Consider the following 22,812-nt stretch of genomic DNA (forward strand, 5'->3'; position numbering starts at 1 on the left):
TTGTTTTGACTAAATATACACAAAAGTAATCATGCTTATGATATTTGATATATATCATTAGATTAATCATGATATATATTTTTATAATAAATCTATTTAGAGATATAAACATCGATACTATTTTTATAAATTAGTTAAACATCCCGAAGTGTGAGATGACGGATGGAGTACATCTCTGCTCGACCTGAAAAACGAGTCGTCAACTTTCAGCGTCAGGTTCACCCCGCCCCGCAAATGCCCGCCGTTCCGCTGCCCCGCTCCGCCATATGCCGCCGTCCCGCTGCCCTGCGCGGCTGCGCCCGGCCCTCGGTCTCGGCCCATCCCCATCTCGTTCGCCACGCCGCCGCGCCGCCCGTCTGACACGACGTCCCGCCGCCCGGCATTCGCGGAGGAGAATATGGAGGCGCAGGCGGAGGCGGCCATCCCGTGCCCATGCGTCTGCTACGGGACAGCCTTCCAATGTGGTGCAGTCTGTGCGTACGCTTCAATGGAGGACACAGCGGTCGAAGAGCCCGAGGTGAGCGGCGCGGCGGAGTTCGCGCCGGTGCTCGTTGCCGCACACCCACACGGCAACTCCGTCGCCGTCGCCGTCGCCGTCGGGTCCGGGCTCCTGTTCGATCTCAGGTTTGGAAATTGGAAGACCCTCTTCGCTTTTATGGCCGCTTCCTAATTAAACATGGACCTCTTATGCAGAAAGTGCTCGTGTTTGATTACACGATTGGTAGATTTTGGTGGAGGAGATGGTAGTGCGTTTTTTAACTGAATCTATCTTATTATCGTTAGGTTGTATTATCATATAACATAGTTTCCTGTGGGGAGGAATGGGAAATTTTCTATAAGAAAACAATGCAATTCTTGCAAATCTGGTTGTGTAAATTGTTACTAATGAAATTGTCAGGTCCTAGGTGCTTAGTTTTATATTGCTGAATCCTGAATTCACATGTTCCAGTGAGAAGTGGAGCGCCTTTCTTTGCATTTCACTTGGTGGAATGTGCAAGTAAATATTTACTCTGTTCCTCCAGGGCTGCTCCAGTTTCACTGTCAAATGGTTGTGGCGGTGGTTCTCATTCAGACACTATAGGAGCTCTTTGCTTCAGTGTGAGTGGAGCTTTGTTTGCATCTGCTGGTGATGACAAACTTGTGAAGGTTTGGAAGACTGACTCCTGGCGTTGCATCCAGACTATGTAAGTGCCACACTTTTCTCTTCTTTTCTCAATTCTCATTGCGGTTAACATAATTAGCACCAAAACAATGGGGCTTCAAGTTTGCTGTATCTGTAGTCTTGAAATCTGTTCCATTGCAATAATTGCATTTTTGCAATTGACATTATTTAACTGAGAAGCCCTATTCAACATTTTTTTATGTTAATTTCGTTATAGACTTTCATTATATAGTTATGTACATCAAATTTCACACTTGAGAATGTAATTTGAATAAGAATTTGTTGTAGTGTTTTCAATTGCAGAACTTTGGAGAAGAGGGTCAGTGCAGTTGCTATTAGCAACAATGACCTGTATGTAACCTGTGGAGATAAATTTGGTGTTGTTTGCAATGTTTGGTTAGTCATTTTGCGGGAAGATGGTGCAGAACAGGTTTCAGTTGATAATAAACCTGTGTCAATTCTTGGTCACTATTGTAGTATCATCACTAGCATGGTATGAACACGTTTTAAAATTCTATATTGCCTGTGCTATGTATTTGTACCTCCTATATTATTTCGTAGTGAACGTGAAATGTATTGACAAACCCACAAAGTCTGCTACACTTCAGTTTTATTTGTTGCTCCTTTCATGTCCTGTATAACCATGCTTTATCATTTGATTGGGATTGCAGAAGTTTTCGCCAGATGGACGGTTCATTGCTACTAGTGGCAGGGACTACAAAATATGAGTATGTCTTCTGTTCTTTGCACTGATTGGAAGCTGCATCAATGGAGCATAAACTTGGACTTAATCTCTTATTGTGTTGGAATTAATTTTAAAGGTCACATTATTCCCGAAGAATCCTCTAAAAGAGGCCCATGAAATACAGGTCTTTTTGCGTTGGCCATACAGAGTATGTTCGGTGTACAATGCAATTGTTTACAATTCTATTCTATTTTTAGGTTCTTTTAATATCCGTAATAATTTGGTTTATTGGCTACGTTCTGATCATAGAAGTTTTTCATAGCTTAGTCTATACTCCCTCCTCATCATGCGCCTCATTGCTGCTCCTACTACTTGGCATCGTCGTCTTGGTCATCCCGGCCATGAAGCTGTCCATGCTCTCTACTAGTGCTGCCATTTCATGTACCCATCATTCTAGTGACACTTTATGTCATGCTTGTCAATTAGGTCGCCACATCTGATTGCCTTTCCTCTTTCTTCATCCCATGTTGTTAAGTGTTTCAACTTAATTCTTTGTGATTTCTGGATCTCTATAGTTACTAGTGTGTCCGGTCACAAATATTATGTAGCTATTCTTGACGCCACTCTCATTGTCTTTGGACTTTTCCCTCGCAGCTAAAGTCCAATACCTTTTCTACTTTGGCACATTTCTTTTTCTGTGTCAACCTAATTCACCTGCACCATCAAGAGTGTTTCAGTGCGATAATGGGCGTGAATTTACCCATGGTTGTTCTGCGCATGTCCTGCCCTTATACCTCTCCCCAAAACGGCAAGACCAAGCACATTCTTCGCTCTATCAACAATATTGTGCGCTTCCTCCTTTTTTAGGCCTCCCTGTTGGCTTCCTACTGGGTTGAGGGCCTCCACACCGCCACACATCTTCTGAATCGGCTCCCCGCCCACCTTGCCTTTTTTTCACTCCTCATTTCGCCTTCTTTCACTCCCATCCCTCCTACTCCCGCCTTTGTTTTTTGGGTTTTGCGTGTTATCCCAACCTATCCTCCATGGCACCTTACAAACTTTCTCCAAGATCCACCCTATGTGTTTTTCTTGGGTGCTCCTCCAATCATAAGGGCTTTCAGTGGCTTGATCACTCCTCCAACTGTGTCATCGTTTCCTGACATGTCAACTTTGAGGAGATCATCTTCCCCTTTGCTAAGTCTCGGTCCCCACTCCCCTCCCTGACTGGCAATGAGTTTTATTTTCTTCTTGAGTTTGAGCCCCAGGTGTGCCATCTTGGAACAATAGTTGGCTCCTCTTCTGTATGAACCCCTAGCAGCCATGTTCGGCTTGCTCTGTCTAGCGTCACGCCCGTATTGGTTGTGTGGCTGCCTCGTCCTCGACTGCTTCAGTGGCGCCAAGCTAGCCGAGTCTTGTGATCTAAGTGGCGCCGGCTGCTCCGCCTCAGGCCTTGAGTGTGCCCCCTCAGAGCACCATTGCTCACCTCTCCACCGTGTACCTTGTTGGTGCACTGACCTCCTATCGTTGCAGCTTTTGTTGAGTTGCCACTCCTAGTCAATCATCACTCCGACAACCTGCCAGCTACCACGCGATCGCCATCTCTCCCGTTAAGAAAGCTTATGAGAGTGATCTTTCTAATCCAAATTGGCGTGCCACAATGGAAGAGGAGTATGCTGCACTTTTTGTCCAATAACACGTGGGATCTCGTTCGACGTCCGTCAAATGTAAATGTGGTCACTGGCAAGTGGATTTTTCATTAGATGTTGATGGTTTCTTTGATCACTACAAGTCTAGTTGGGTTCTCCGTGGCTTCACATGGTACCCCGGTGTGGATTATGATGAGACTTTCAATCATGTGGTAAGGCCCGCTATAGTACACTAGTTCTTTCTTTGGCTCTATCACAGCATTGACCTATTCATCAACTGGATGTGAAGAACGCTTTCATTCATGGTACCCTCTCCGAGACTGTTTATTGCTATCTGTCTATCACAGTATTGACCTATTCATCAAACTGGATGTGAAGAATGCCTTCGTTCATGGCAGTCTCTCCGAGACTTTTTATTGCTATTCGCCCACTGGCTTTGCTGGCACTACTCTTCTTGACCATGTTTGTCGTCTCAACAAGTCTCCGTAACCCGTATGGCCTCAAACAGGCTTCTTGCACATGGTACATTCGCTTTGCAACATACTTGTTGTCTCTTGGCTTTGTTGAAGCATAGTCTGACACTTCATTGTTCATCTATTGCCAAGAATATGAGTGTTTATCTACTGCTCTATGTGGATGACATTGTTCTTACTGATTCCAGTGACTCTTCTCCGTCACACTACCACCGCCTTGCAACAAGAATTCTCCATGAAAGATCTTGGACATCTGCATCACTTTCTGGGAATTTCAGTTTAGTGGTACTCGGGTGGTCTATTCATGTCACAGCAACAGTACACCATTGGCATTCTTGAAACATGTTGGAATTACCAATTGTCAGCAGTGCAACATTCCTATTGATACTAATGCCAAGGTTTCTGTTGCCGATCCTACACACTAGGGCCCTCCAATATCTTACCTTCACTAGACATCATTCAACAAGTGTGTCTTCACATGCATGACCCTTGAGAACCTCATATGTCTACTATCAAGAAGATTTGTCGTTACCTTTAGGGTACACTCAACTACGGTCTCCACCTTTGGTCGTCCACTCCTTTTGCGCTCGTGGTCTATAGACACTCGCCGCTCCACTTCCGGCTGTGCTTAGTTTTTTGGCAGTAATCTGGTTTCACAGTCATCCAAACGCCAACACAGACAGTCTCGTTCAACTGCAGAGGCCAGAGGCTGACTACAGGGCTGTGGCAAATGGAGTTGCTGAAACTTCTTGTCTTGGCCAACTTCTGCAAGAACTTCATGCTCAGAGTATCTTTGTCACATTGACAATGTCAGTGCAGTCTACTTGTTCACAAATCCATTCAACATGAACACACGAAGCCTGTTGAGATTGATCTCTACTTTGTTCGTTTACGGGTTGCCATCGGTGATGTTCGAGTGCTCCACGTTTCGACGACGTCCTAGTATGCTGACATCAACACCAAAGGCCTTCCCACATCTGTCCTCTCCAAAAATTTCGCTCCAGTCCTCATATCAGCGAAATCGAAGATTCGACTGCGGGGGGTGTTAGCATGTTTAATTCCTGGTGCTTGCCAGCTGTTGCTTACGATTCTCATCACCCTCTTAATTACTAGACTAGCCTCTCCTATATATCTCTGTAATCTCCATGCTTTTATATTATCATTTATCAATGAAATACTTGAGCCTGTTTAAGCTCTAATACTTTTTCTCTACAAGCTTCTCCTAACATTATTTCATTTGTTAAGGTTCGCCTTTGGGACCACGTAAATGGATGTCTCCTTGATACATTTCAAGTCAGAGATAAGGTACCATCTTGAATATCTCTTTGCATATTTCGTTAGAAGAACAATAATGTACAATTCTTCTGTTTTCTTAGGTTTCAACTTTTTTTCAAATTATTTTGGTATATATTACAGATCTTACCTAAGCACACATGATTTGGGCCACATCCGAAAATTGGCCGATCTTGCTCCTCTCGTCCATCTTGATAATGAAGGTTCAGTCTAGCTACAATTTTTTCATCCTGCCGGTGGCAGTGAGGACCAAGCTAAGGAAGAATTTCTTCCCACTTCGGCAAGTCAACGCCTCTATCTCCAACAAAGCTCCATCCAAATTGAACATCCTTATACTCCACTGAGCTCTATTCCCAGATGTTCGAGAGGAAATACCGGCTTTAGCATGATAGTTGGAATACTCTCATGTAGTAAGATGGAATCCTAGTCTCTTCCCTAAAGTTTGTTCGGTCACTTGAGGTGGAATATGAAATAAAACATCGCTTGATATAGAGCTCTCTTTCTAATAAGGTTATGTACAGTAGATAAATTATACATTCTGAAAAGCAAAATGGTAGTGATCTTGCTTTAAATATATAGGATGCGTCAAGCCAATGCATTGTTGCTTGCTAGATCCTCTTAGAAAATGTAGGCTGACTTTCCCTCTTCAACTTTCATTTCTCCATGACACTTTTTTCTTTATTTGTGCCAAGTAATCAACTGCAATCCATGCAAAACTAAGTCTTGTGGGTGTTTTCTCATCATCAGGCTCCCTTAATTGGATAAATTCAGGGTGATACGTTACTTGGTACCACGCGGATGCCTTCATCTCATATGCTAGGTTTTTGTTGTCACCATAGGAGACATCAATGCTTTCAAAGATACTTTGGAACTCTTGGTGGAGTTTGGAATATGCGTAGTTGAGCCTCTCTTTTAATTGATATTGATACTTCTTGTTATATCCGACAAGTGACCATATCTCCCCTGTCACAAGCTCAAGCGTACAAGAACTTGCATTTCCAAGCATCCTCAAAAAAAAGTAAAAGGGATGCTGATTTATTGTAGTTGACCTTCTTCTTTGCAGCTGTTATAACTATACCACTATACCACAGGACCACACTATACCACAGGACCAGACTACCGGCATACCAAGCATAATGTGTATTAGCATTCGTTAGTTCTAATTTGTCTCCAAGCATCAATTCATTTTCAATCAAAAGACCTACTCAGGACATTATGCTTGCTGACTGTTAGCTTTTAGAATTTTCTCTAACTTATACAAAGTGAATATAGAATTTAAATTTATTCATAAAAGAAATCTTTTTTGTGTTGTACAAATATTTTTGTCACCAAAAATATTATCACCATGGTTATATATTGTTTGTCTATCATCGTAGGACGTCTCAACTGAATAAACTGAAGAAAGGGATAGATGTACTTACAGATTGATGTACTTCACGTGGTAGTTGTTTCGTTTTAGCCGGGAAGTAGTCCATAGGGGCGCCGCTCTTTCTCCCGGGAGGTACAAGATTTTCATTCCACGTCACAAAGTAGATGTCGCCATCAAGATCGCTACCAGAAGCTTCATTGGCGTGTGGCCTCTCCCCTTTCTTGGGGAAGACCAAGCAATCAACAAGGTGATGCAGTTCAGGGACATCCACCGCTTCAAGGATACGAACATCCCCTGGATGAAGGCATGGGTTCTTCGCCATTACAACTGTACCAACAATAATCTCTGCATTATTTTTGTATTCCGATGGAAATATCAAACCACGATTCACGTAACAGTTGTTGAGTGATGGTGCTGAGACCCGGATAAAACATTGTCCTTGCTCAAGGATCCCAAGTTCATCAAGACAGCCCATCAACCACCTTCCCTTTGGCACAAAAATCCATGTTTTATCCAAAAGACCCTGCATCTGTGAGGCGCAGATGGCCAATAGCATTGCCCTCAGGTGTGGCTCAGTTGCAGGAGCAAAGCCAGCACTCAGCATCAGTCCCGCGGTACTTCCATGCTCATGACATGAGTTTGTCACAACCTTGTACGCCACATTGTTGTTTGATAAAATCCTTTTGAGATTACCTAGCATCGCTTCCTGCATTTGCCAAAAAACAGCATCCGGGACACCCAAGCTGGTCAGCAATGTTATAATCTGGCGGTTCAAGAAAGCTGGCTGAAACTTTGTCCAGGACACCACTTCTAACACAGAGTGTGCAGACTCAAACTTCCTCATGCTTGGCCTATGAGACATCCGCATCCCATCATTTTGTCCCGTCGAGACAGCTACAACACCCTTGAACCCTGCATATCTAATCTGGTAAGCAGATGGGGCATAGTTATCCGTCAATGGTAACATCTCGGCAACTTCTAATGCAAGGTCCTGCATGATCATCCCAATTCCATCAGAGAAATTGTATCCATTATGAATGACATCTTCAAGATACTCATTGACCTCACAAGGCTGCATTGTCACCGTTGCATATCAAGAGGTGAAGCACAGCCCCATTCGAGCAGCGTGCTTTGCAGGATTCCGAATAGGGAATTGTCCCATCCACTCCTTTATGCTTGCGACAGTTGTTGTTCCATCCTCTGCAAAGAACCAAGCTGACTTTTGCTTTAGCTGGCTCGTTGAGAATGCAAGGAACGAGTATTTCCTGCCACACATGGTGAACCCCTCCGTCAAGATTGTTTGGACACGCCTGTAAACTGTTGTCATCTGTTGGGACGGGCTGGACATCAAGTCCTTAACAAGAGGCACCACATGGAGGCTCAATGCAGTAGCGTTCAGTGGCAGCATACCCTCATCCCACAAAAGTAACCCTCAGGAAGTGATCTGACAGTTGATGATAATGCCGGGTAACGCGGTTAGAGCGCTCCACTTGAGGTGGCATACAGTATGCCCAGGTGGGAGTGATGATCAGCCTTCGCACCTCAGCATTGTAATCACCAAGCTTTCTGCTGCTGCGGCGAAAGAGAAGATTGAGATTCTTGGTCGCCCTATCCTGAGCGTTCTTCAACCTCAAGCATGGATTACTACAAACTTGAAGCTTTGTACCAAACAATTCTGTCAACGCAGCAACATTGACATCTTCACGTGCCCTCCTCAGCAAACTGAAGAACTCATACGTCAGCTGGTGCGGATTGACTGTCCCATTGTGGATCAGCACATTAAGGCCTTGTTCGTTTCCATCGGATTGGCACATTCCGGGTGGATTGTTGCGGCCTGTTTTTAATCCGGATGAGAATTAAAATGTGCGTTCGTTTTATGCCGACCCGGAATAAAAACGGACCCGGAACAAAAACTTGCTTCTCTTTTTCTTGTCTACGTGACCCGGAACGAAACCGGACCTCCGACCCTCTGGAATTAATCCTGAGCTGGAATGAGTGACAGTGACGCATTCACTCATTCCTGGCCCAGAATGAGTTTGCTCCTGGATTGGATCCTCCGCAAACGAACAAGGCCTAACCAAGTACAGCTCCGGAAACCGCAGGCCTTCGTCGTGCCGCAGGGAGAAGAACACGTCCAGCATTTGCCGCCCGAAGTCGGGCTCCTCAAGCACGGTGAACCCCAAGCAACGGCTGTCGCGGACGTCGACAGGCGCCCCCCTGCCTCTCCATGTACTTCAGCGCGGTCCTCGTCGTTGGTCAGAACGTCGCCCCGAAGGAGACCCGATACGCCGAGCACCGGCCGATCGCGCCGCTTGGGGTGACATCGGTGGTTCGTATCCACGGGTCGTCGTCAGCGTCGATCAGGTGGAAGGGCACGCGGTCGTGGATGTCATCGCCCGCCGTGCGGTAGTAGACGAGGGGCGAGGCCGAGAGCCGCAGGATCAGCGAGTCATCGGCCTCGAACGCCAGGAGAACTCGAGCTTGACGTCGCAGCACAGCAGCACCGCGGGGCGGAGGCGGAGGTCAGGGAACTTGAAGGCGGTGTCGCGGGCGAACAGCAGCCGGCAGCAACGGGCGGACGGGTCGACGATGAAGTCAAGTACCGAGGTGAAGTGGTCGGTCCCGCGCCAAGCAACAAGGAAGGTGTCGGGCGCCACGACGTCACCGACCTCGACGCGCGAGTCTGGGAAGAGCATCGGCCGCCTCGTGTCGGTGCCACCATCCCGCAGGCGGGCCGCCCGGCCATGTAGTAGGTAGGTGTTCTGCACGGGGATTCGCGACCTGAAGAAGTCGCCGGCGCGGTTCGCGGCCTTGAGCTGCTCGAAGTGGACGAAGGCGTGAGGGGCCACGCGACCGTGCCGCGACGGCTCGTACTGGTGGAACACCGCGGTGGCGGCGGCGGGAACGGCGGGTAGCTGGAAGTCCGGGTAGGACTCGGGCGGCGTGATGGAAGTCTTGACACGGCAGCGCCAGACTGTGCCTTCCACATGCTCCAAGTCGTCGGCGAGGCCACGCGCCGAGAGGCCGGTGTCGAAGTCGGTCAGGATACCCCGCGTCGCAGGCCCCGTCGGCCACGCCGCGGCAAAGTTGCGTCCCCGCGGCGAGCGGCCTGCGGTTTGCCGGCGGCGTTCGTGAGGATGGTGTTGGTTGGGCTTGGAGGGCTTGAGAGAACGATGAAGATGAGCACGACGGCGAGTCGCCATAGCCGCTTTCGCCTCCTCGACTACTCTTGCTTTGACTAAATTATAGGATCCCTAAAACCGTTGCCGATTCTATATCGTTGGTATCCCTGAAACGGATCGAATTAGTGGCTGGTTCCTGCCTGGAGACATCTATCGTATCCGGATTAGTTGTCGATCCTATTATTCCGTTGCACTCCAGTAGAATAGTATCCCTGAACCGGCCATGTGGACCGTGGAAGGCTCGCCGCTGCCGGGTGCCGCCGGTGCAACAATGCTACGCCACAGCGTTCACAAATCTGACTCCCTTCAGCGACACCGCTCGCCACGGCATCACGGCGGCTGGGCAGCTCGCGCTCGTGGGCAACGCCGCACCAATGGGAGCAACACCGTGCTGTGGACGCCGCCCGTGTGCTCGAGCTCCTCGACTCTGGCAACCTCCAGCTCCTCGCGGACGGCGGCACCATGCTATGGTGGAGCTTTGCGCACCTGAGGGACATGCTCTTGCCGTTGTATGTCAAGTAGAATAGTATCCCTGAAACCGTTGCCGATTCTGGAAAGCCAGAACCGCAAACGCTACGCCATAGCGTTCACAAACTGACTCCCGCCAGCGAAGCCGCTCGCAACGGCACGGTGCACTCTCAGTATCACGGCGGCCGGGCAGCTCGCGCTCGTGGACGGTTTAGCACCAATGGCAGCGGCAACATGCTGTGGACGCCGCCTGTGAACTCTAGCTCCTCGACTCTGGCGACCTCTAGCTCCTCGCGGACGGCGACACCATGTTGTGGCGGAGCTTTGTGCACCCGAGAGACATGCTCCTGGTGGGACCGGGACAGTCGGTCGCCTGGAACGCCAGGGCTGACGAGAAGCTCGTGTCCAGATCGCGGACGTGGAGTGCACCCTCGGGCGGTTCAGCCTAGGAGTCCATGCGGACGACGACATCGTCCTCTACGTGGACCTCCTCATTGGATACAACAACCTAGAGAACGCCTACTAGCCCAGACACCTGTACTACACACACAGCAACGGGTTTCTAGGCTGGTTTGGACTGGCTGGTGCTGATTTATTGTGAGAGAAAAACACTGTTGGCTGGCTGAAACCAACAAGCGAACAGGCCCATTGGAGTGGTGCCGCCCATGCCCAATTCCACAGTTGGCGAGCACTAGCGTCCGTGTGTACGTCCGCCCAAAAAACGACTACGGCGGGACGTCGTGGACAATCTTCGGCGTGTCCCAACGACATCGGGGACGGCGGCAGCGACGGCACTAGCGCTAGGGCAAGTCGCGAGGCTGCAGCCGTCTTCAGCGCGTCCCCCAACGATGGATGCAGCTTAGCGACTCGCCCTAGCGCCGCCGCCGCCCCCGTCTCCACCACCGCCGGTCCCCCTCCCTTCCTCCTCCGGCATCTCGCCGGAGGTCGGGGGGAGAGAGATCCAGCGTTTTTAATAAGTTTTTTCTAGTAGATCCAGTCCTTAGGGTTAGAGTCTATCCATGCCAAGTTATTGGGAAGTTATCTCCTCTCCGGAGACGGCGAGTAGGTAGGGTGGATTCGTTTTCTCCATGGCGGCTCTGTTGAAAATGAGAGCGACAACTATGGCGTCAACAACTTCCTTAGCACGACGATATGGAGACTTTTCTTTTCGAACGGTGACATCAAGGCGGAGATGATGTCGCCGCCATGGAATAATTTTCTCTGGTCTCTTCTTCATTTTGTTGTGGTTAGATCTAGCCACGATAAAGGACCAGGTAGAATAAGTTTTGGATTAATCTTCCTCATTCTTCGGTGGCAGAAAGAAGAAGGAAGACATAAGAAAGAAGAAGTTTATCAACTCCGCCTGCAAGAGTATTGGCCGTCATTCGTTGGGTATATGTTCTCAGGCCTTTTGCCGAGTGTTTTCTTGTACGGTCATCTATACGAAGCATTATACATGTTTGGATTTAAGATTCGGAGCTATTCACAGCATGGGTACAATATAGATGAAATCAATTTCTAGATATATGTAGTGTATTCCAGAGTGCTTGTAACATGATGCTGTACTCAATTATAATTAAAATATAATTCTTCTTTCGTCTTAAAAAAAAAAAAAACTACGACTGCAGCGTGACGACGTCCGGCCTTCAGGTCATGTGCCGATGTGCGGTTCGGAGTCTTACTGCATCGATGCCAAGGACAGACATGATGCTGTAGGGTGACGGCAACGAAGACGCCATGGAGCCGAACCCGGCGTTCCGGCGGACTATGCACCAGGTGGCGCAAGTGAAAGTAAATATATTTTTACCATACTAAGCCTCTGGCTTTCCTTCTCATTATATAGTACGGCTGCGGCTTCTTTGGCTTCTCTCACAAATTACTGTTTAAATAGCCGGCTGCGGCTTATTTTAAGTGCAGCCGAACAAGTCAAGAGTGTTGATTTTTTTCTCGATCGGATCTTTTATCCGTTTTTCATTAAGAGGAAAGGCCATAAGAAAGGCCAAAATACGGATACAAAGGAATCACAAGTAATCCAAGGATTACCGACGGAATCCCAAAGACACAAAAACACAAACAAACTGTAAGAAAACAGGAGGGGAACCTCCACCTCAACAGACCAACTGACTATGCCTGCCAAGAAAAATACATCCGCGCAATGGTCGCCAACAGAGGGTGGGTGAAGCCGTGGTGACAAAGCATCCACCGGTAGAAAGCACAGCATCCATCCGCAAACGACCAGGTAGCCGCTGCGGAGAGCACAGCATCCATCCACCAAGCGACCAGGTAGCCGCTGCGGAGGAGAAGGCGACAATGTTCGCCAGCGACCAGGTAGCCGCTGCGAACAAGAAGGCGACAAGTATCCGCCAGCGTCCAGGTAGCCGCTGCGAAGAAGGCGACATATCCGCCAGCGACCAGGTAGCCGCTGCGAAGAAATACACGACTGCGGCAACGCCAACACCCGAGATAGACAGATCAAAGCGAAGATGAGCTTGAAGCACATAGAGGCATAGCAGACGGCAGAGCGACTCCGGCAAGAGTAGCGTAAGGCGTGCTGCAGAAGTGCACCAGCGATGCCTTCATGAAGGAAATGACATCCACGGACGCCAACATCGCTGGAGAAGCACACGAGTAGGTCTTTCAACCCTAACCAACCCCGGAACACCAGAATCATCGACGACGCCTTCAGGAAGGTAAATGGCGCATGTTGCGTCACCGCCGTTGGCCTGGTTCCACGGAGGAACCGGGCGGGTTTACACCCCGACTCTGTACATCCACGAGAGCAGGCCCCATGGCACCCACAAAGGCGGCACCACACCAACCGAATGGGCACCAAGGCACAGCCGCCGGCCGAAGCCTTGACCAGCCCTGACCGGCCAGATCTGGCCGCGGCCCTTGCCCTGCCACGGACCCGCCCGGAGAAGCAGGAGGAAGCCGGTGACGTGGCGAGGACGCCCACCGTCAACTGACACCCCCGCCGGCCGCCAGATCAGCGAGTTCGGACGCGTCGCCACATCCACCCAGCCCAGCAGCGATCGGGCCCAGGGGTGCGCCGTGGTGCAGCAGCCGGCCATCAACGGCGCTGCGACAACGGCCAGCACGCATGCCGGTGGCCGCGGCCTTTCTCCCACCGCGTGCCGGAACTGTGGCATTGGTCGCCGGATCCGAGGCCAACGGTCCCGGATCTGGAGCATCCCGCCCGCCTCGACCAACCTTGCTGCCGAAAAAGCTGCTGGCCGGCCGCCGCCGCGCAGGCCGAGCTCCCTGGGGGCACAAACGAGTGAGTCCCCTAGGAGCCGGCCAACCAGGGTGGCGTCCGCCACAGAGACGGCAGATCGAGACCCGGGAGGACCAGATCCGCCTTGCCGGCCGCCCAAGCCGCCATTGTCGACGGTGAAGAGGGAGGGAGGGGAGGGGGCTCGGGAGGAAGAGGGAAAATGGTTGCAGGCGCCGCCGTTGCCCGCCTTCCGCCAAGCCCCAGCGAGTAGCCACGGTGCCGAAGCACCGCCCAGACCGTCGAGATCCATCCCCGCACGGAGGGATTCGCAGCCAGCTTGGGAGAAGGCCCCGCCGCCGCCATCCTTGGGAGCCGCGCGAGCATCCCGACGGTCCCCTCCGGCAGCGGCTAGGGGGGAGGGGAGGGGATGGAGGGTCGGCGGTGGCGGCTAGGGTTGGCCGCCGCCCGAGTCGCCTGTGCGGGGCGACGCGTCAAGAGTGTTGATACAAAATGAGTTACTACTATAATTATTATATCATGAGTAATGGTAGTGGTGACACTACACATTCCATCTTCTAGCACTAGGCTCTATCATTATTTATCTCAAATCAAATAATGATATTGGTGACTCTGTACCTTCCAACCACCCAAGATTTAAATTTAGGGTATGCCTAACTAAAAGTTTATTATCCAATATATAGTATAATTCGATATAAATTTGGTAAAAGGTTCAGTAAAAACTTGGTAAACGGTTCAGACAAAAAAAACAACCCAAAAAAAAGACACACCAGACAAATGCTACGTTCATAAGCTGAATCACAAATTCACAAAACGGTTCAGGAAAAAAAACAAAAAAAAGAGACAATTTCAAGCATCTGCATATGTAAAAAAAAAACTCGACCGGTGAGAGAAGAACCGCCCTCACATAATTGTTATAGGAAGAGACGCTATGATCCAAAACCCCCGAACCTGACACGTACCGTTACCGACGTAGTCACAAAGCTCGCGTGAGGCCTTAAGCCTCGCCGCCTGACCAGCCGAGCCGAAGCTCGCTCCCCATCTGCATATGTACACGGCAACATAAATTTCACAGCAAACCTCTACTAGCCTCTACAGTACTTACTGGAGATGGCCAGATGCAGTGGGAACCCGGCGGCCGGCGGAGTCGCAATGGAGGCTGGAACCTAGAGGATGTCGGACGGACGGACGGGACACTCGCAGACTCGCAGCGGCGGTGGCGGGGCGTCGCCGGCTCGCCGTGTCAGGCCAGAGCCCGCAATCCCGGCAGATCTAGCGTCCTCGGAGCCGCGCTTAGCTGGACCTGGAGACCGCCAAGGTCAGGATATGGCGTGCAACTGAGGTCTCTGGGGCTGGCGGATCCACAGAGGGGGCTGGGGGGGCTCCAGCCCCCCTAATTTCTTGATTTCAAGCATAATTACTGTAGCAAAAGCTTGATTTCACCATTAAATCTTCATGCAAATCAACATCTCCATTGTTTTAGCCCCCCCTTATCCCGCATCGTGCATCCGCCACTGGCTGGTGGTGCCCATTCGCGTGGCCGGGCCGAGCGGCAACCATCTCACGCTCACCGGCGAGCAAAGCAACGGGCACGGTAGTCAGTAGGGAACGCGAGGCGGCGAGACGAAGAGCGAGTTGCGAACTTGCGAGTCGTGGGTATAGACATTCAGATGATAAGTACTAGTACAGTTTTGGGCCAAATTTTAGGGTACTCTTGGGCCTATACATAGTACCCACTGGACACGCCACTGCTTCCATCTTCTTATAGCACTGCGTAACTACACTTCGCGAGATCTCAGCGCTACTGCTGCCCGTGCAACTGTAGCGCTAGCCTCAGCACTGTTCATCCAAATTTTAAATACTTCACAGTCGCTTTTCGGCATTGTACATATCACTGTTCCGCCAAATTTGTTACTAGTAGTATTGTATCTTTCTGTTTTTTCGGTTCGCACTGCCATTGTAGCGCTGACAGCAACACTGTTCATCCAAATTTTACATACTTCCCAGTCATTTTTTGGCATTGTACATAGCACTGTTCTGCCCGGTTTGCACGTGTCAAAGCCGGCGCAGCGTAGCGTGTCCACCGTGCAATTATTAACAGCATAGATGCTTGTAACAGAACCGACCAATTATATGAAATTAAGTAAGAAAATCATCCGCCAGAGCAGGCAATTTAGCAAACTTAAGCCCGTATAACCCGGTAGTCCGTGAAATCACGAAGGATTTCAAACCAACTCACATACCAGCCAAGATCGTAATAAGTTTAGCGGTCACCATCACATATTACATAAAAGTTCGCATCACCGGTACATCAGAGTTTAAACATAGTTATTACAAAACGAGTTCGAATAAAAGTAGCGGAAGCCATTTGTTCAAAACCACACACTCACACGGAGTTCAAATACAGTGTCAGTTAATGATCATCTCCAACAAAAGCATTAGGCGAGACGTAAGGAATGACCATGCCCATGGTCCTAAGCATCACCCATCACAGGATAAAGGCAGTTGATACAGTAGCCGTAATACATCTGCTCATCTACAACAAGTGGGAATAAAACCCTGAGTACGAGAAGGTACTCAGCTAGACTTACCCGACATACCCAAAAATAAAGTGACACCAAGGATTATGAAGGGCTTTATAGTATGGTAGCTGACTCATTTGCAAAAAGAGGTATTTTTAGTATTTCAAGAACCTTTCCAAAAGCATTATTGTCAAGTTAATTATTATTAACCTGTCGACTATATTTGCACATATACTAGAGCAAGCATGTGATTAAGCAAATAATGATAACCAATGATCATTAACAACTTCCATAATGTCATATTCATTATAACTGTCCAAGTGTTCCATCAACATTACTACGATGAAGTCACTCAAGTCAAGTGCTCACTATCTAGGAGCGATGGCGATTCGAATCGATTCCTAACCAGCTGGTGATTTATTCCTTACACAAACCTCACTCACCCGCTAAAGTGAGGTATCGGTCACCTGAGTCAGCTATCCAGGAAAAATCTCGAGTTTGCCAGGAACCACATGTACCCGGGGGCCGACCGACTGCCTTTCGGTCTTATCATCGCGCCCCCGTGTCTTACCACACCTGCTCCGGTATAGTGCGCTGCGGGCAATCTACTCGGCCCGAATAATCTCCCAGCTTCGCGGTCGAAAGGTACTTTATTCGGCCAGCTAAATGTAAGGTGTAACACCTCTGGTGTTTTGACCTAATACTAAAATTTGACATGTCATCATGTGCATTGCAAAGCATTCATTTAGTATAAAGTTTTGAATGCATTCACTAAATAAGGTTTATTTCATAATGTTGTTATTTCATGTGATGTGTTTCAAAAACCCTAAATACAGATCATGATCACAGGGGTTAAATTTCATGTGATCATGTGAGGTCATATGTCCTTTGACTCAAATAATCCTAATGGGCCATGTTACTGGTCAAAAATCAAAATCTAAGTAAAAGGAAGACAAGTCAAATTTGAATTCACATTCAAATTATAAAAGTCCTTTTTGCCCCTTTTAACTAATTCAAAATCCATGAGGAATTTGGAGTTGAGGCAAAAAGCAAAGTTGAAGATTATTTTATGAGGATCAACTTTGGTATTCAAAGTTTTTCAAGTTTACATATAAAATTTGGAGTAATTTTGAAATGATTCAAATGCTCAAATGCACCCCAAATTCAAATTTCAAAATGGAGGCAGAATTTGAAAATGTTCCTAGAAGCAAAGTTGTAGAGTTTGAAAAATTGAACAACTTTCATTTTTAGAGATTTTCAACTTCTTTAGAAAATTTCTGAGTAATTTGAGAAATGAATGTAGTGGCAGTTCTGTAATTATTTCAAAAATTCAACTCCACCTCACTGCTTGCCGTCGGCGCCACGCGGAGTTCACCGCCGATCGGTTTTCACCGCTTTCACGCGCTGTGACACGCCCAAACCTCCGTGGCGAGTTCGCCCGTGTGCTGTCATCACCGTACGCCCTCAAGCTGGCTATAAATAGGAGTACATCGTCGTCAATCGGAGTTTTCCCGTCGACTGTTCGCCGCCGGTGACATTGCCGCGATCGCCCAATTCATCCTCGTCGGACCACCTCAAGCCAATTACGTTGGCCATCAGCTCCGCCTTACCCTGCCGCTCGTTCCTGACCTGCTCGCCTCGCTTTTAGCCGATCAGCACCACCGCGCGACGTCATCTTCTTCGGAGCCGGCCGAAGCTCCGCCGCAACCCACCTCACCGTGGCCAGGGCGATTCCGTACGTCTCCGCCTGCACCAAGCACATCATCGCGATCACGGTGAGCTCCTGAGCGTGTTGCTCACTCTTACTTTGACTCTACTGCGCCGTAGCCCTAGTTACATCGACCGCCATCGGGTCTGAGCCGCCATGGCCGGCGTTGAGTGCCATCCGGTGTGCTCTTTTCTGTTCTGAGACTTGGGATAGATGCGCGACTTGGTGTAGATCATGTAGGAGCAGCCCGTCTCACCGGAGAGTCACCACCGGCACGTTTTGCTGGCTGGAGCTGGCCGCGCCGCCGTGTCTTGCTCACTGTCGCTGACGCGTGGGGTCAGGCTGTCAGTGAAGCTGAGGAAGAAGAATAGTGAGCTTTGGTTATTTTTTGATTTTGAATAGTGCAGCAATTTTGCAATTTTGTAGGAATTTATTTACACATCCAAAAATTCTAAAAATTTTTGTGTAGATTCTGTACATGTTCTAGTATGATTTAAAAATTTGAAATTTAAAATTTCGATAAATTTTGAATGTTCAAATATTCAGTCCATTAATTGAAAAATGCAATTTCCATGATTTTTGTAGGTCACTGTATAATTCCAAAAATTATGAAATTTGTTTTGATACACTAATTTGTCATAAGGAAGCTTACATAAAATTTTCAGGTCATTTGGAACAAGTTTATTTTTGGGCTTAATTCCAAATTAATTCAAAAATAGATAAAAGCAAACCCTAAGTGTTTGATTAGTGTTGGATCTTGTTTTGGTCATGTTTTGTGACTAGTAGGGTTTCAAGATCCATTTGGTCAAGTCACATGTGTGGGTCATAATGGTAGGATTTCAAGTTGGTTTTGTTGGCTTGCAACTGTACCGTGAAATAAAATCATTTGCGGGTATTTTACATTTCATGTACTGTGAAAGCATCATGTTTACATTATCATCATGTTAAAGCATATGTTATCATTTCGTGTAGAACCCGAGAATGAAATGATCCTAGTTGAGCAAGTTCTGGAAGAATCCCCGGTTGTCACGGGATTTGATAATTATGGTACTAACCCGGAACCTGAGATCGTCAACGAAGGCAAGCCCCGGTTTATGCATTAAGCCATTACCTTGTTACTTTGAAAAGTTTATCACCTATGTTACTTATTGCATTAAGTTGATCAATTCAAATATTACCTACTTGATGCATTACCTACCTTGTTACTTGTTTACCATCCTTGAAGATGTTTTCATTTATAAAGGCGTAGATTGCTTAGTATGCTTTATGGTAGGCTTTCAAAGTAAAAGTTTTGATACAATCAAAGATGGCATACTGGCCGAAGAAAGAAAGAAGGTTGAATGAACTAGAGACTAGTCGGGTGACTTATCTTGAATTGTGGGTAATGTTGCCGACTATGTCGCTTAAAGGCCACTCATTGTGGATCTTCTGAACGAGACACTTTGTAGTACTAGTCACATACTCCGGTAAGCCTACTTCGGCTAATCCAATACTAAGACGAATGCCCGCGCACTGGGAGTGGAGAGATGGCGGGAGTAGCGTGTACCCTCGTGGCTGGAATGTGGCCGGATTTGAGGTGTGCTGTGCTCTCGGGTGGCGTGGAGACGGCTTAGTATAGGAGGATCCTGTAGCGAGGTTGATATATGCAAGATTAAGTTCTACATATGTCGTGTGATAAGGAATCCCCAGCTGGGACTTGAATCAATTCGAATTGCCGGTGCTCCGCGGATATGAAGACTCGATTCATTACAGAAGCAATGTAGTGCTGGTGAATTACTAAAATATGAGAAAAAGAATGGAATAAGAAGGAATGAAATATGGGAAAATTTCATTTAGTTTGAGATAAAGAACTAAAAGGACTTAGGGGTAAAATTTGAGAATAGGATAAATATAGTAAGCTTTTGGCAAAAGACTTGAATTTTTCTACATCTTTACCTTGTCCCAAATCCCTGCATCTCTAAAGTCTTACACCCCGTTACGTCGGGTTAGTCTTGTTGAGTACTTTTGTACTCAGGGTTTGTTAACCCTTATTGCAGGTGAGTCGCATGCGCAGGCTTGTTTTGGTCCCTGCTGCATGTCTGTGTTCGAAGTCAATGACGATGAGGAGTAATGAATGGCCTTTGGACAAGGCACTAGTTTGTATGATAAATAAAGTTAATGTAATATTATCTCGCTACTATGGTTGTATGACACTTTTGGTATTGTAAGTTTGAAAACAACCGGTTTGTAATTATGTTATCTTAAGACTTCCGCTATCTTTTACTCTGGTATATATTTGAATAAACTGTTGTAATCTGCAATGACTGTGATTGGGATCCTGTTTGAAATGAGAAACGTGGATGATTCGGGTTTCCCGAGGACACCCGATAGACCTATTAAGTTGTTGGAAACTCGTGTACGCTATCCGAGGTCTGTTAAGACAACGATAGGTGCATGTGGGCCCGATTCCTTAGGAGGTTCTGCCATAGCTGGTATCAGAGCAGTTCCCATCTAAGATCATTGTAGGTTACTTTGGAAAACCTTCAAAATGATTTGGATCAAGGAAAGTAAACATGATATTTTGAAAGTTCAATTTCTTTCTTCTTACCTTTGATCTGGACTCAATCCTGACTTATTTGAAAAGTTTGTGGCGGATAATATGATTAGGTTTGTCCTATGTATTATGAAAATCTAGTACTTATGATTATATTAATCTTTTGTACTTAGATTCGTAAGATCGATTCATACATCATGCTTGAGCACATTGCATAATAATTCCCCTTAATAGTGGTTGGGTAAGTAATGTCAATCCCATTCTTGCTAACCTCTGTTATCCTCAAGCTATTCTTATAGTCCTACCCTAAATTCTTCAGGCTATGGCAAAGACCAAGAAAACCGCACGCAAGTCCACCGGACCTCATGGAGTCCCTCGTCACCAATTGGCACCAAGAAATCATGAGCTTGGTGAAGGAAGTTCCAAGAACCTAGGAGAGGAAGGATCTTCGAGCAACCCTGCCAACGTCGAGAACCTTAACAAGGAGCTCAACACTCTTCGTCGAGCTCATGCCAAAGACCAAGAAGAGCTGGCGGAAATGCAAAGGGGTATCACCATAACCATAGAGCTGCGGAATGAAGCTTGGACACGAGAAGATGCGGCCAATGAACGCGTCAATGAGTTGGAGTTCTACGTAGAGGACCTGGAGATGGACAATGCCATTCTGCATGAGAATGTCCATATGCTGTATGCTCAACTTCATCCTCCTCATGGGGATGGTGAAGTTACCAATGAAGAAATGATTGTAGCTCCAGGAGAAGTCGAGAATGAAGAAGAGGAGGAGGACCCTGAGGAGTTAGTGTACTTCTCAGAGGAAGATGAGGTTTCGTCCGATACAGGCACGGATGCCAAAGACTAAGAGGTTGGAGTAGAAGTAGTTCCTTTACTGCTTTCCTAGAAAACCAGGGTTGTCTTGTGGGATACAAGACATGTAATATAAATAAGAACCCTTTGTAGTATGCAACCTTTTAAAAGCTTTCAATAAAGAATAATGTAAGTAAATGTGTTTCTCTAACAGATGCCTCGTCCTATCACCCGAACTGGTGCTAGTGGCTCGCACGACGATGATGAGTGCCCAAATCCTCCACCAATGCCCTCGACTATGGCAGATGCCATAGCCGCACTCATCAACGCAACGGTAGAGAATGCCAGGCTGTTAAGGGAGTTGGCGCAGAACCAGCAGGCACCATACCCTAATCGTGGCCGTCGTAATAATGGAAACGACGAGTCAACCTATGTGAATTTTACTGACACACGTCCGCCTGTGTTCTCAAAGGCAGATGAATCTTTAGAAGCCGATGATTGGCTTAGGACAATAGAGCAAAAGTTCGAGCTGATCCACTGTACTGAGGTTCAAAAACCAAGGTTTGTGGCATAGCAACTCCGAGGAGCTGCTGGTGCCTGGTGGACAAATTTGGTAGCAGTACAGCCCGCTGGTCACCAAATCAACTGGAGAGAGTTCAAGGATGCCTTTAGGGCACATTATATTCCAGATGGTATGATGACCATGAAGTTGGAAGAGTTCTTGGCTCTTAAGCAAGGGGAGCACTCGGTGATGCATTATGTTGGGCGTTTCAACCACATGTCTCAGTATGCTATTGAGTATGTGAACACGGACAGGAAGAAAAAGAATCATTTTCTTCGAGGCTTGAACACTAAACTTCAGACAATGATGGTAGCCTGTGGTAATGCAACTTACCATGAAACAATCAACATTGCTATCGCTTCGGAAGAAAATTACCGCCGACACAAGGAGGCGAAGAAAAAGAAAATATTTGCTTTCGGATCATCAAGTGGCAAGCGACAGAAGATAGTATACCATCCTCAGAATCATGGCCGTACGCCATTTCGCCCACAACATGGCCAAAGCAGGCAGCAAATCTTCATTCGCCCTGCAACTAATACACCTTATATTCATCAAGCACCACAGCAGCAGAACAATGCCAATAATGCAAACCGCAATGCTACTCCCCAGAATCACAATTTTCCATGCTATAATTGTGGTAAACCCGGGCATTTTTCCCGAGAATGTCCGTATCCTAGGAAGAACAATCCTGATGCAACCAAAGCCCCTGTTAATCAAGCTCAAAATCAGTACAAGGGCAATGCTCAGAACCATCAAAAGGGTCCCGTTGAGAAGAAAACTGGAAGGGTATTCTATACGCAAGTGGAATCTATTCCAGAAGGAGAACCGGTTATGATGGGTATGTTTCCCATTGCTAAGCATCCTGCAATTACCTTATTTGATTCTGGTGCATCCCATACATTCATCAATCGTACATTTGTTGTGAAGCATGGGATAGCTATTGGGGAAACAAAAGAACCCTATCATATACAGTCGCCTGGGGGACGAATCTGTACAAGGGAGGTAGTTCAGCATGTACCTATTGATTTGGGAGGTTATGAGTTCCCTACCAATATGCTGATATTAAAGGATCAAGATATAGATGTGATCCTTGGTATGAACTGGCTAACTCAACACGGGGCTATCATAGATGTCCTACGTAGAACAATAAGGGTAAATGCACCTGACAGCAAA

At 47.4% G+C, this 22,812-nt stretch overlaps 1 protein-coding gene and 1 pseudogene across 2 annotated transcripts; one reads left to right on the plus strand and one right to left on the minus strand.

Annotated features, from left to right (window-relative positions):
* The first annotated feature begins 221 nt into the window (after positions 1-221).
* Positions 222-5,861, plus strand: LOC136522044 (uncharacterized). 2 transcript variants are annotated; one of them, XM_066515834.1, is made up of 6 exons: positions 222-624; positions 1,023-1,184; positions 1,834-1,890; positions 1,984-2,055; positions 5,212-5,271; positions 5,383-5,861. In XM_066515834.1, the coding sequence occupies exons 1-4, from the start codon at positions 398-400 to the stop codon at positions 2,009-2,011; spliced, it is 474 nt and encodes a 157-aa protein (XP_066371931.1). In that variant the 5' UTR covers positions 222-397; the 3' UTR covers positions 2,012-2,055; positions 5,212-5,271; positions 5,383-5,861. The 2 variants fall into 2 exon arrangements, with proteins under 2 accessions (XP_066371931.1, XP_066371930.1); XM_066515833.1 differs by lacking the exon at positions 1,984-2,055 and adding an exon at positions 1,466-1,655 and having other exon boundaries at positions 5,383-5,851.
* A 16-nt stretch (positions 5,862-5,877) lies between these two features.
* Positions 5,878-11,212, minus strand: LOC136524352 (probable RNA-dependent RNA polymerase SHL2; annotated as a pseudogene).
* Positions 11,213-22,812: the final 11,600 nt, after the last annotated feature.

Source organism: Miscanthus floridulus, chromosome 18 (assembly GCF_019320115.1).
Source record: "Miscanthus floridulus cultivar M001 chromosome 18, ASM1932011v1, whole genome shotgun sequence".
NCBI lineage: Eukaryota > Viridiplantae > Streptophyta > Magnoliopsida > Poales > Poaceae > Miscanthus > Miscanthus floridulus.

Coding starts and splice junctions, on each gene's coding strand:
- LOC136522044 (XM_066515833.1), top strand. CDS start 398: ATGGAGGCGCAGGCGGAGGCGGCCATCCCGTGCCCATGCGTCTGCTAC. Junction 625..1,022: donor GGGCTCCTGTTCGATCTCAG/GTTTGGAAATTG, acceptor CTGTTCCTCCAG/GGCTGCTCCAGTTTCACTGT. Junction 1,185..1,465: donor TGGCGTTGCATCCAGACTAT/GTAAGTGCCACA, acceptor TTTCAATTGCAG/AACTTTGGAGAAGAGGGTCA.